The sequence below is a fragment of the Coptis chinensis genome, chromosome 3 (assembly GCF_015680905.1).
Source record: "Coptis chinensis isolate HL-2020 chromosome 3, ASM1568090v1, whole genome shotgun sequence".
NCBI lineage: Eukaryota > Viridiplantae > Streptophyta > Magnoliopsida > Ranunculales > Ranunculaceae > Coptis > Coptis chinensis.
Genome location: NC_141458.1, coordinates 94344290 through 94358122, shown reverse-complemented (window position 1 = coordinate 94358122; position 13833 = coordinate 94344290). Strand labels below are relative to the sequence as shown.

At 36.1% G+C, this 13833-nt stretch overlaps 1 protein-coding gene across 3 annotated transcripts; it reads right to left on the bottom strand.

Annotated features, from left to right (window-relative positions):
* Positions 1 to 306: 306 nt before the first annotated feature.
* Positions 307 to 13062, bottom strand: LOC147511776 (arginine--tRNA ligase, cytoplasmic-like). Of its 3 annotated transcripts, none has more exons than XM_086603432.1 (18): positions 12833 to 13062; positions 12685 to 12750; positions 12475 to 12608; positions 12317 to 12392; positions 12130 to 12231; positions 11822 to 12037; positions 11394 to 11474; positions 9557 to 9640; positions 9232 to 9336; positions 7560 to 7738; positions 5763 to 5847; positions 5198 to 5390; positions 4948 to 5017; positions 3892 to 3961; positions 2694 to 2783; positions 2542 to 2610; positions 2289 to 2387; positions 307 to 625 (listed from the first exon to the last, which is right to left on the bottom strand). In XM_086603432.1, the coding sequence occupies exons 2-18, from the start codon at positions 12685 to 12687 to the stop codon at positions 515 to 517; spliced, it is 1767 nt and encodes a 588-aa protein (XP_086459558.1). In that variant the 5' UTR covers positions 12688 to 12750; positions 12833 to 13062; the 3' UTR covers positions 307 to 514. The 3 variants fall into 3 exon arrangements, with proteins under 3 accessions (XP_086459558.1, XP_086459557.1, XP_086459560.1); XM_086603431.1 differs by having other exon boundaries at positions 12685 to 12746; positions 12833 to 13057; XM_086603434.1 differs by lacking the exon at positions 12475 to 12608 and having other exon boundaries at positions 12833 to 12978.
* Between the last annotated feature and the right edge of the window lie 771 nt (positions 13063 to 13833).

The window sequence follows — 13833 nt, the reverse complement described above, 5'->3', positions numbered from 1 at the left end:
CTGGGTGATCAGTTAAGACTTCCCGAAAGACCTGACATCATGTTCTCTGGTGGCTTCGAACCTCTAAGCCAGTGCTCACTACTTAGATACATGTCTGAAGCAGCAGACTCTGGAACCTAACCGGCCTATTAGCAGTGTACAGATAGTTTAACCTTATCTCGGCTGCTCTCTCAATTTCTACTTGCTCGCCTTATAAGTTGCAACTTCATCTCATTTTGATTATTACTTTTGCTGATTGCTTGGCACCTCCTATTCCCCGACCAAATAAAAAGAAAATTGATACATTGAGAGTTGAGAGCTGAGACATAGTAAAGAGAACAAAACTTTTGAAAGTTGAGACAACAAAAAATGAAGTCTTGAGTTCAAGGGACCATAAATCAAAGATATTTTTGGGCCGAAATTTATACACTGTAATCACTTGCCTATCAAACTACAAACTTCTGTATACACTGTATGGTGAAATTCTGATTGAATATCTGAAATGTAAATGTGGGGTGGAAACTGTAGAGCTAAACTACAGTTTGTAGACCGGCTCAATTCCAAGGAGATGGAAGCATTTTCTCATTACAACTGCAGTTGCTTCACATAACAACAATCTGCTTGTTTCCTCCGGCGATCCAACAACCTAAAAAGAATCGAACAAACCAGCAAAAAAAGTTTTATAAATAAGCTGTTGTACTAGTTGCACAGCTGGAGCAGATGGCAGTGAACTGTGTAGGGCACAAATGAAGGCCCTAGTGTCCAATAAAGGCACATCTTTGAAGATCATCTCCATAACATCATATTAATGTACATCATTTTTCTTAATTTATTAAGTGAATATGCCCTTGTACGAAAGGATGTTGGAATGGCAATCTTGAGTTGGTCGTTTTATGGTGAGATCATTTCCACGAATATGCGTGCTTAATTCACCTTGTTGGAAGCACATAGTGGGGCAAGCAATAAAGACATTTAGCCACACTGAATAGAGGTGTAGAAAGATGCAACAGACAAAGCAAGATTAAAGACAACATAACAAAAAATCACAAGATCTTACCACAGAATGGAAAGTCGTCCCAAAGTGCCAGAAGATGAAGAAGGCTAGGGAAACAACTTAGGATCCGAAACAAACAAAGGTGGAGCAGTAAGAGGTCAAACTATTATGCAATCTATTGTTGAACAGCTGGTTAGCACTTAGCAAAAGCAATGGAGAAGAACTCATTCAAGGAAGTCATGATAATACCGAATGAGTAGATGTTGGGGTGGATGTGACATCAGTTTGATCCCAACCTGAGAATGACATCAGTTTGTTCCAGGCTCTCTTCGGAAAAATAAATTCCAGCTGCTAGAAATGAAGATGAAGGGAGCTCTAACTAATGTAGAAAGCTATGGAACCAGAGAAAGGTAGAATGCTATATTTAATTATTGTTTAAGTTGACATAGACCCATAGTAGGCTGTTTTGAGAGTATCCATAGTTTATGTAGAAGGTTGAAATGTTGTACCTCCGTCTAATGATCAAACTACTGAGGAGGGTGTAAATAGATTTTTATGTCTAATAACCCAGTAAATTTTTTTAATTAAAATAATAATAATAATAATTAAAAAAATAAGAAAGAGGTATCGAAAGAGTTTGAACTCGTTTCTGCATACTCGTCCAAAGCATCAAAGCATTATAATAACTAGCTTTTAGCACGTGGCAATGCCACGTTAATTTTAGACACTTATATTGTTACTCTTGGTTTGATTGATTTAGATTAGTGGGGGGCCAGCAAAAAAAAGGGGAGAGAATAAGAAGAGGTGCAAAGGGTTTGTTGTTGGTAACAAATAATAATAATCCATCGTCATAATAATAATAATAATAATAATAATAATAATAGTAGTAGTAATAAATAGAATCCAGACAAGTTTATTTTTCACGATAATAATGTATCTTCCAAGATATATGGTCCTCTCGCACTAGAGGGTTGAGTTTTATGCATCGAAATAGTACATATGTGATTCAAAGGAAGAGGCCACTCAATCCATGCTTTTTTAGATGTACCCAAGTACTTTTGATTTTTAAAAAAGTAATAGTGAAAAACTTCAGAGTAGAAACCGACTCATCAGTGTGTTGCAACATACTTGATAAGTCAGGCATTGGCATATATTATTTATTATAAACATCCCGTATGTTATTAGGTCAGTGCAACAGTTACTAAGCCGCTATTTATTTACTATTTTTAGTCAACCTAGAACCAACTTTCTGCTCATCTGGTAAAGTACGGTCTGCTAAATGGTAAAATGGACCAGCAGATAAAGAAGATCATACCTGACAGTTGGTATAAAATGTTGTGAAGTTCTCTGATAAGTTATAAAGGTACTCGCACAGAACATTTGGTAAGAGATTGCTGCACGCCTCCTCAACAATCTGCATATGAAGGTATATCATCAATGGACATCAAAACAAGAAAGATTCTATACAGAGTAGTATCGTGTATATATGCCAAATGCAATTAACAATTCCTTAGGGTACAAAAAAAACCATGCAAACTAGAGCTACAAACAAGGAACCAAGTTGCTACCTCTGCAAACTGAAGCAAATGAAGTCCCAAGGCACGCTCAGCCGGATGAGCTAGCACGATGGTTCCCGTCTGTCCAAAAAAGGGTATCAGAAACCAGGCATGATAGATAATCCCTGTTGAAGCACCTCATGATCATTTTATAAAGAACTTACCTCCTTTAGATCTTCTACAACTTTACCAGATTTCCTGATAATTGAACATATACGAGCATGTGCATAGAGTAGGTAAACAGCAGTGTTTCCCTGCCAGTATATTTGAGACGATATCGTTAAAAATGAGACAACCACGGAATAACAGAGGCTCAGAATAATGTAAGCTTGCCAACTGGTCCACCCCTCGCACAGTTCCACAAGAAGCATTGGAACAACTCTTACAACGGGAAGGACAAAGTACAGGATAAAACGAAATTCACTGAAGGCACGAGTATTTTATGAAGGAAAAAACAGGTAATAATGGGAATGTTTTTCAATGAGGTGAAAGAAAGAGTACAGAATTTATGACAAAGTCGCAGACACCTAGAATGCTAATATTCCTTGACCAAGGTCACATTCCTATACCTGGTAAAAAACCTGTTGAACTTTTTCTGGAAAAATCTGGGAATTCTCAAATGAGTTTTAGACTAATACAAATATATACGAACAAGATGATTGACAAAGTATATAAACTATAGATCCCTGTTAGTGTAAAGAACTAAAAGATATTAACAGCAAAAAGAGAAAGAAAATGGAACGGACTTATTAGGTGGTTCAACTAAAATGACAAGAAATAATTCTTCAATGGCAAAAGTCATTAGAATATAGACATTCCCAACAGGTGGTTTTACGATGACTAGTGGATGTCATAGTCAACATTTAATTTCACTAACAAGAGATAAGACACATGTTAAGGCATTTTTGTAATTTCTATTGTATAGGAGAATCATTTCAACTGGGATCATCAAATTCATATATTGAAAATATCAATTCCTAAAAAGTAAAAACTAACAAGTTCCAATTGGATTTACTAGAGACTGTAAATAGCAACCATGGAATAAATATTTCTGTAGTATAAGAGAATAATTTCAACTGGGATCATAATTCATACTGCAAATATCAATTCCTGAAAACTAACAAGTTTCAATTGGATTTACTAGAGATGTTAAATTGTAACTATTGAATAAATATTAGAAAATCCAGGATTTTCTAGAAATGGCACAAGCACTGAAGTTAATTATTGAACTGTCAAGGGCATTTTATATATACATAGACATTCTCTGCATTTTCGTAAAAGACCTAATTAAGCATATTTAAAGTGAAATCCTGTACAACAGGGTCTTAAAAATGTACACAGAATATGAGACCAGTTACCCACCTTATCATTAAGCATCTGGTCGTAATTGAAGGTGTAGTTCGTTATCCTGTTGTTTTTCAGGTCTGCATATCTATTAAATACAGCAAACAAAAGTTAGAGTCCAGCAAAAGGAAACCAGAAAAACTGTGTATGTGGTGGTGGTGGTGGTGGTGATGGGTGGGTGGGTGGGGGGGCAACACTCTATGAGCAAAATGAGTGACTGCCAAAACAAAGGCCGTCTAAGATTCTCTCTTTCATGCCCGTCCATTATTATATTGGTCAAGCACACCTCGTCTTACAGCATCTCCTGTTTCTCACGAGGTTGAGTTCCATTTAGGGGCGCGGTATTTACACCCCACTTAATGGGATCAGCTCCCCTTTGGCAAAAGGGTAGAAGAATAGTGGTTATTCCAAGTATGTCCCAGCCTAAGCACCCTGTGCAAAGAGAGTTACGGCAACCAAGTGCTGCGAGAACCAAATTCTCACAATAACTCTCTACCGTGAGAACCACACTTTCACGGTAACTCGGTGCCACGAGAAATTTTGAGATTTTTGTAATTGTTTTACATACCCACAGAAGCCATATCCCGCGAGAGCTGAAACCTTGATGCCAACCCCTACCGTGAAATCTACATATTTGCGGTAGTCTTCTACCACGAGACACTTTAAAATGGGGTGCTTGTGTATTTAAATTTTACAGGTGTATTACAGAACTGTTAGTTAATGGGGGTGTGATTACCAGGGAATCTTAGATGGGACATTATCATCTTTAGAAAAAGATTCTTTTGAACAATCAATATCTCAAGTTAGCCTTCTATCACTGCAAGTCTTTAAATTTATTAGCAATTACAACTTTCCACTTGTCAATTAAAATGGAACCACAAAAAAAGGAGATGGTGTTAAATAGGGCGGGAAGCCAGAGCATGTGCAGAGGCAAGACATGTCCATACCCAAAAAGGAATGACTTTGACTATATGCAATGGTAGACAGCAAGAGATGATTCATATACACGGAAAGGCAATGAATTCTTGAATAAGATATAAAATGCCTACTTAAGCATAAGAACACGGAACTTACTTGACCGCTCCATAGCCAACTGCCTCAGCAGTTTGCTCGAGCTCTTCATCAGTCCACTCTTCAGCCTTGCCTAATCAAATTTAGAGAAAACATTTCGTTAAATCGGGTTAAAAACAGGCTGAGTGGCAGTGTGGCACCAATATGCTCTAAATCTCACTACAGAAAATGTGGACTAGAAATGTATGAGAAACAGAGGATCAAATGGAAAGAGCCAACAAAAAAACAAAGGGGACAGTCAACAGAACAATACCACGTCCAACAAGTGCAGCTTTACTGCGGTTCTTGGCTTCATCAAGTAAATCAACCAATCTCACTACTTCACTGCTACGAGTTCGGAAACGCTTTCCATCATCTCCGAGAACAAGACCAAATCCCACATGGCTTGTTTTAGGATAAGGATGCAATTTCTCATCTTGTGGAAGCCAACCTGCTCGTCTAGCAGCCTGAAATAATTTTGTACAGTTAAGCTCACTTCTAGTCCCTTGATGCAGCAAACATAAAAAACAGGAAGGTTTCGTGGAACTGTGGAAGTGACAATTTCAAGTTCATTATTGTCTACACTGTACCTCTGGCTCCAGGCAGTAAAGTTATTAAAAGCCCTAATGAGGAACCCGCCAAGGATCACTATCACAAATACTATTGCAAACTGCAATGGAATGCTTAAAAGCAAAGCTCAATTGAACTACGTTTTTTGTCACAGATCTACCCAGTTATATCTTGAATCTCATAGATTGCCAGGAAAAGTGCAACAAGGGAAAACTAAAGCACGGGAGCTGCAAATGATATTACATTACTGAAGATGCATAGATACGTACACTGAATACCATTTCGAAGTGCCCTTGCTGACCCACGTCAGTAAGGTAAATGATCCACTCAGCTTTTTCGTCATTAAGACGGTACCTGTAAATAGGAAGCAACATTACCAAAAATAGTGGGATTATTCAAACAAACTAACCAAATGTATGCTTTTATGAAGATTAAATAATTACTAGTCCATGGGGCACGTGTATCACAAAGGAGTGTAGGGAGTAAGTGAGCATGATATGAATTTGAGTATAGGATCAGTACCCAAGCTTCTTGTTCTGGCAGAAGAGCAAGAGATTTGATTCTCTTCATTGAAATAAAAGCAAATGGATAATGAGGTAATTAGAACTCATTCAAATTGCACCGCAATAAAGTTATTGGATTTCCAATAATTCAAATGACCTTATTTTAGCAAATATGAACCCTATTTAATTGCTTAGAAGTGACTTCACAATCCAAATAGATAACCAAAACCATTAAAAAGATGGAAACCAAAACCCTATTCTCAAGTCAGATTAACCAAAGAAGTTTACAGACAATACATAAAAGAATTGGGGAAGATGAGTTCAATCTAGGCAGTACAGGAATGGTTTATATGTTGGAAGAGAGCAAATTACGAAATGTAGCTGCGATGAGATCGACAGAGAAAGTGTCTGTGCTGGTTTGAAGGAGATGATATGTTGTATTTTTGAAGGGGAGTGGGTGGACGTACATTGTTGCCCTTTTTTTAATGTATAATTTACTATTTTGATATAACATAATTTGAAGTCAACAATGAGGTTAAAATCAGAAAGTAAAAGTACAATTACATTTTTACCCTTCTTTAACATGTTATTCACTGCTTTAATCTTGGCTTTGGCATGTAATATCAAATATCAAAATATTAATAAGATTAAAACTGGAAAAAAAAATGTCCATGGAGTGGAAGAACCACTATAGGTCGTCGAAGATTTATTATAGAAGTAAGATAGATGCATAGGAACCCAACACCGTGATCTGCAATGTCACACAAATTACAAGTTTAAGACAAGTGTTTGTCAATCACAGGTCATTACACAAATCACCAGACATCGTGGACAGTAATACCCTTAAGTTGTGAGACAGAGATACAAGTATACTTCGCCTAAAGCAGAACATAGTTTCTTGGATTAAATCATAAAATTCCTCTTTCTAGATAAAGAAGAAATTTTGATAAATTAATGTCCACAAAAAGCCTAACGTAGACATTTGAATTAATAAGAGTCCACTGCTAGTATTAAAAATTCATATTAGGGTTGGGTAAAGAGGACCCTCCATTATCAGTTGCAATTAGCCAAAACCACCATTTTCAAAAAAAAAAAAGGGAAGGTGAAAATGAATGTTGGGCACCAAAAGGCGACACTGTGATACGGCATACAGGCCTCAGATTTTGCTAACCCGCTCTGACACTAACCTTATAACCTCATTTAACTAAATACAGTCATGACTGGCAAGAAACATATCAACAACTGTGAATTTATTCGGTCTATGAACTAAGGAAGGATGTGCGAGATTTAAAAAACAATGATCCGGATTTTAGAATTTAAGGCAGTCAAAGCAATAGACAACAAAAATTACTGATATTTCGGGACTTTTTTCTGACAATAAATTTGTTTCAATTTTTAGTCTTAGGATTGTAGATAAATAGAAGAATAACCATCACTTAATGCACTTATCAAAGTCAGATAACCATATTAAAAACAGAGTTACTAAAGTGGAGCAAGAAGGCACTTAAAAGGCTCAAACCTAAGTAGAACTCAAAAATGTAAACATAATGACTAATAACTAACCAAAGGGCTGCTAGATCAGTCGACGCGTAGTTATAACCACCATCACTCTTTACCACAATTAAAGGTACTTTTTTTCCTTTGAAAAAGATAACCCGGGCACCCTCACTTTCCTCGATCAACCCTTTTTCACTAAGACCCTCCAAGACACCAGGAATATATGGGTTATAAAAGCTTTCACCCTGACAAAAAACAAGGCGTTAACAGAGGGGTTTATAGAGCAAATTAACATAAACCTGAAACCTAGCAGTCCTTACAAACAGATATAAACAACACGTGTATGTGAGTGTAGATATGGGGAGGGATAGAACAAATACCTTGGAACCACTCCCTTAGAGACATTCCACTCCAAAGGGGGGAATAAATAAGTCAAATAAACATAAACTGCAACCTCTGCAGTCCTAATTCAAAAACAAATACATACATATATTATGCATGTCACATATTTATTTAATCAAGGACGGACCCAGGGGGTGAGGGTATTCAGTTGAATACCTTCACTTATTTCAAAATGTTACATATAGTTTATGTTATCCTGGGCAAGAAATCTATAAGCCTAAATTATTACATATAGTTTATGTTATCTCTTGCTATAAATTATTACCTTTAGACTACAAATTCATACTATCCTAAATCGGTTTGTCATGTTTTTCAATAATAAAAATTTCATTACTTCATTGAACTTTCTAACTTATTGTGATTTTTTAAATAGTGAAGCCTATAAATTATTAAATTTCTTGTTCAAGTTGGTCTTTGAAATGTTTAATACCCTTGGGAAATTTTCTAAGTACGCCACTGTGCTTAATATATGGGGAGGGATAGAGCCACTACTTTAGAACCACTCCACTCCAAATGGGACATAGAACATGAGTTAATGGCTGACTCTTTTGTGGAGATGATCTCCCTATCATGGAGATCAGACACACACACACACATACAAAAGATGATCACTATTGCAAACTAACAATTTCATGTTGGAATGCTTATTCAAAAGTTTCAAACACAATACCATAGAACCAGTCTCGCAATCAAATGTTAGCATAAACTTGCACTTTTAGCAGATTATTATCTAAGTCACATTGACATGGATATGTGTGTCGGTGTCTGACACGGCACCTATATGAAGTAGGAGATGGGGGCACAGCTAAATATTACTATTCTTTAGTTACCCAACTAATTCTTCAGCTCAATACCCAATAAAGCGCATCCTTACAAATAAATTACTGTGAAAGTGGCATATCATGGAGTTGTAAGTTTGCAACTATGTTAAAAGATTATGTTCTTAGTCTTTCAAGGTTTTAGGGTATAGAAGAAACCCTAGTTTGAAATCGTATGCACAACGTGACCATGTGTCTGACATGAATGTCCTTGGGTATGTGTCCGACACGGACTTTTTTAAGAATATGGTGTCCATGTTACTTAGATGTTTTAATACAACGGAAGAACACCAAACCTTCAAGACCCACCACCCAAAAAGATGTTTCTACTGAGGAGATTGGCGTTTACCTACACTTCTATTGTGTAGGTAAACAACAAAAAAAGGTACGGGGTTAGCACTAACATTTCATAAAGGACAAAGATTAAAAGAGCAACAACAGTGACTCACAACTCAGAGCATAAATAATAAGAGGAACACATTGTACCAATACATATACTGCAATAATGAAAAAAATACCTTTTCTTCTAATTTGACTCCAAGACGTTGATAGACCATATCAAACTCCCTGCGGCTAATCTCACAGATCTGAGCCCATGCTCTGCGATAGTTCTCTTCGCCACCCTGTTATACTCATTGGACCATAACAAGAATATCAATAATGCTACTTATTAATGCCCATGAAAATTTGTACACTTCAATGAAAAAGTCAACACTAAAATCATTGATTTATGTTTAAAATAGCATTTCAAGTGCCTTGACATGAACACATGAATAGAGTATCTAGTAGTGATATGGTTAGGACCTCAAAGATCAATCTCAAATTAATGTTAAAGTCTTTCACCTGGAGTTGAACCACTGCCATCTGTGCGCGCTCCTTAAAATCAGGATCTTTATCAAACCTCTCCTTTGACTTCTTGTAAAACACCTGAAAATACCAGTCAAATAGAATAATCATGAACACCTTTGATTTTGAAAGATTAATGTGGGAATTTTACTTCAAGGCTTTCAAGCTAATTCCATTGTTTTATGAATTCATAAAATTTTGGCTAAGATATATATATCAGCCTCCTCTACATAGACGAATGTAAAATATATTACACATGACAACATTGTCAAATTCGTCAAAAGCCTTTATACATCAATCACAAAGCTCACACCATAAGTCCCCATCTGTACACACGACATTCAATTATTTTTTAGAAGCATGTTCAGAGTTCTTACAAAGTAAACCCTCACAAATAAAGGAAAGATAACTTCCTGATCTTAGAAGTGATGCACCTTAGAAGTGTTGCACCGTATTCACGGGGACGAGAAAAAAAGAGGAAAGAGAGGATATTTTTTCAATTTTTCCCCTTTTAGATTGGTAAAAGAGAAAAGATTATGCACCAACCAGTTGATGAATATATTTCCAATATTTACCTTGATATGTTATTCCTAGCCATCTCAGCTGAGAATTCAAGGGCTTAAATAATAATAATTATTATTATAACAAGTTTAACAACAATAATAATAAAAAAAAAACACCATGATCCACCTATCAGGTTGATGCTTGGTACTTAAAAGAGTGATTGTTCACATACTTACCACAGGATGAAATGCTAACACAAACGAGTGAGAGAGGATCATGTCCCAGTAGGAAGCAATGCACCGATCCAAGAGTCAATTTATGAAATATAAAGTACAAGTCAAAATGCTGGAACGTTCACTACAGGCCAACAGCTGGATAAGACATGGAAAAGGTTCTAAAACCAGCACCTCAAGTTTCATCAGAAGTGAGGAAAGAGATAACCATATGTTTGTTTCTGATAAGTAATGTGGGTAAAATTCCAAACCCTTTGCCTGACGGAGATAAACTCCTTTCACCAAAGAAAGCAATCAATGATGAGATTGACACTTCCAACTTGAAAATACTAATCTTAAAAGAGAACTCCAACAAAAAAGGTGAACTCTCACCTGTACTAATGAACCAGCACCTCAAGTTTCATCAGAAGTGAGGAAAGAGATAACCATATGTTTGTTTCTGATAAGTAATGTGGGTAAAATTCCAAACCCTTTGCCTGACGGAGATAAACTCCTTTCACCAAAGAAAGCAATCAATGATGAGATTGACACTTCCAACTTGAAAATACTAATCTTAAAAGAGAACTCCAACAAAAAAGGTGAACTCTCACCTGTACTAATGAACCTTCCTAGTGTGCAACCGATTAATTATCTCCTATTTTACAGTTCTAACTGATTCCAGCTCTTGAGGAGATACAAACTACAAACTACACAACATTATCCTCAAAAGTTCTTCATAACGTTGCTAAATGGTCTGCAACACCATTTGTCTCCCTAAATGCATGGATAAAATCAGTTACATCAATTGATCATAAATACCCTGTATGAACATGACCAAGTTCAGACAATACGAAGTTCAAGCCTCCCTCCTGTTGATACAATTTATGGCATTCAAATAGTGTTGCAGCCTAAAACAACATATTACATGTCCGCTAGTTATGAACACTAAATGAGTTTCAGATCTAATAATATTCTTACTAGTCAGGAGTAAACCTAAAATAGATAGAGAATCGCAACCACATCCTCACGGGTACTCTCAAGTAGTGGTTCATAATACAAGACAATGTAGCTTTTTTCTAAAACCAAACAAAAAAAAATGAGAGGCTTTCATAGCTCACCTGCAGATCTCCAATGGCCTGTTCTCCAGCTTCCTCCCAATTTGGGAACTGATCGAATAAGAACTCAATCAACATACCAAACTGCAAAAAAATTGAAACATTTTGTAAACGTACATATTAAGGATATGCAGAGAAAATACTTTGAAGAACTAAAAGATGTACACTAATATGGGCACCAGTGGAGTACACTAAAAAAAGCCAATGAACCGAACGTATAGGATGACTGCTATAAAGGGGTAAAACGAAGACCAAAGAGGACATGAACTGCAGCATTTTAGTCCTTGTTCTAGAAGATCTACATATTAACAAAAAATTATAACACCACAAATAATATAGAGTGGTTTCCAGCTTCCACCAGGTATGAAGTGATAAAATGTAAAATATTAATAGGAAAAAAACCAACAACATTATTTTGGCAAAAGGTCCACCTGTGTGCCCCAATCTCCAACATGGTTTCTACGAAGAACATTGACATTTGAGAATTCCAGCATACGTGCAAGAGCATCTCCAATTATAGTAGACCGTAAATGACCAACATGCATTTCCTTCGCAATATTTGGCGATGAAAAATCAACCACCGCTGTTTTCAAATTCAGTCTAGGTGCCCATATCTCAATACCAGATTTCAACATCTTCTCAATACTCTGCACCAATAAAAAGTATGCCTACAACATTAGCATCGCCTCAAAAAACAATAAACACAAAAACTTCACCAGTACAACAACAACAACACCACCTTAGCTATCCACTTGCTAGACAAGACAATGTTAACAAATCCAGGTCCTGCAACTGATGACTCTTCAATCATTTCAGTCTCTGGAAGATTTCCTCTAATCGCCTACAAATACATAAAACCCGATAGTTCAATATCATAAAGTACAAACCAACACTGATGGGCATCTTAATAACATTCATTCCGGTACCTGTCCAATAGCAGGAGGACCCTTGAACTGAGTCGACTTCCCTTTTACCAATGCCCACAAACTCATTGCATTATTACTACACAATAGGCGTATAAATTAGGATTATGCGTAAAATAAGCAATGGTAGAATGTGATTAATAGGATACGTATAAAAGTACCATTGGTAATCTCCAAATTTAGCAGTGCATGCTACAACTAACGAGTCGACGTCTGTGTCAGGTAGTGTGGTTTTAAGTGATGTTTGGAATAGTTTGGATATTTGCTTCTTTAGACTCCCACCATTATCTTCCTCCTTTAATAATAATAATATGACATTGTTAAACGTAATAAATAAAATAAACAAGCAAAAAAAAAGGAGATGAAATTACCATTATGGACTGCGCGGTGGATGAAAAATTATTAATAAGAGATGTTGTTGTTCTGAAAAAACCTGTCTAATAATTCCAACAGCTATTGCCTATTAGTTACTTTTTAGTAAACAAAATATAATATTTTACTGAGATAGGGAGTGCTTACGGGTTTTAAGGAAGAGAGGCGGAGAGCAAACGAGGGAAGCAATTGAGAGAGAGTGTTGTTGTGGGGGAGAAAATGGGTTGAAGAGAATGCCAGCGGACATGTTATATACACCCACCCGGTTCAGTATGCGTCTCTTTTTTGGCTTTCTATTATTCGTTGTGTTGAAACTTGAAACAGTTGAAAGTAGTGCGCCCAATGAGGTTAGGCTTTTGGAAAGACTCGACAAGGGTGGAATTGATTCGCGGGTCTTTGTCCCTTTGTAAGTGAATCGTTGTACAGGACATGGACCGGGCTACCAGGTAAAGCACTCAGCGAGAGCCTATGGGTTTTGGTGTCTGTTTGTGACTTTGTGTTCACGAGCGGACAGGAGCTAACGTGCAATTCTGTACCGAGTTGCACAATGCAGCAGGATGTACTATGCTATTTGAGAACAAATTTTAAGGTACATATAGAATTTATACTTTCTCACTTTTTTAATGATTGATTCTTAACTATTAAATTGAAAAAGAAGTTATTCAAGTATATAGATGAAATGTAGAATATAAACTCTTTGATTTAAACCTACAAAATTGAATAATGCACATGTAGAAGGCAAATTTTAGTTAGTTCCAACGCCATATAGAAAATCAATTGATAATAGTTTATTGAGAGCAAATTTGTGGATAGATTTGTCTACAAACTCAGTTTTTCATTGGTTCAAAACACTTTGTGGGCCCCGGATAAACAATTTTTTCAAGCATCGGGTATTTTTTAAATTTTTTTCCTAACATCTCTCCACCAATCAACACATACATGTGGACAACAAAAAATAATATAAAACACAAAGGGTTGAATGTATTTTATGAAGGTTTCTAAATTATTTTAAATAATACTGCCTAATTCTAATTTCAATAAAGTCGATGATAATTTTTTCAAATCTTAAAAAAATCTGACAATAATTAAAACGGTGGTTCTAAAATCATAAAATAGTATGATTTTTTGAATTTAATTATAATCTAAAA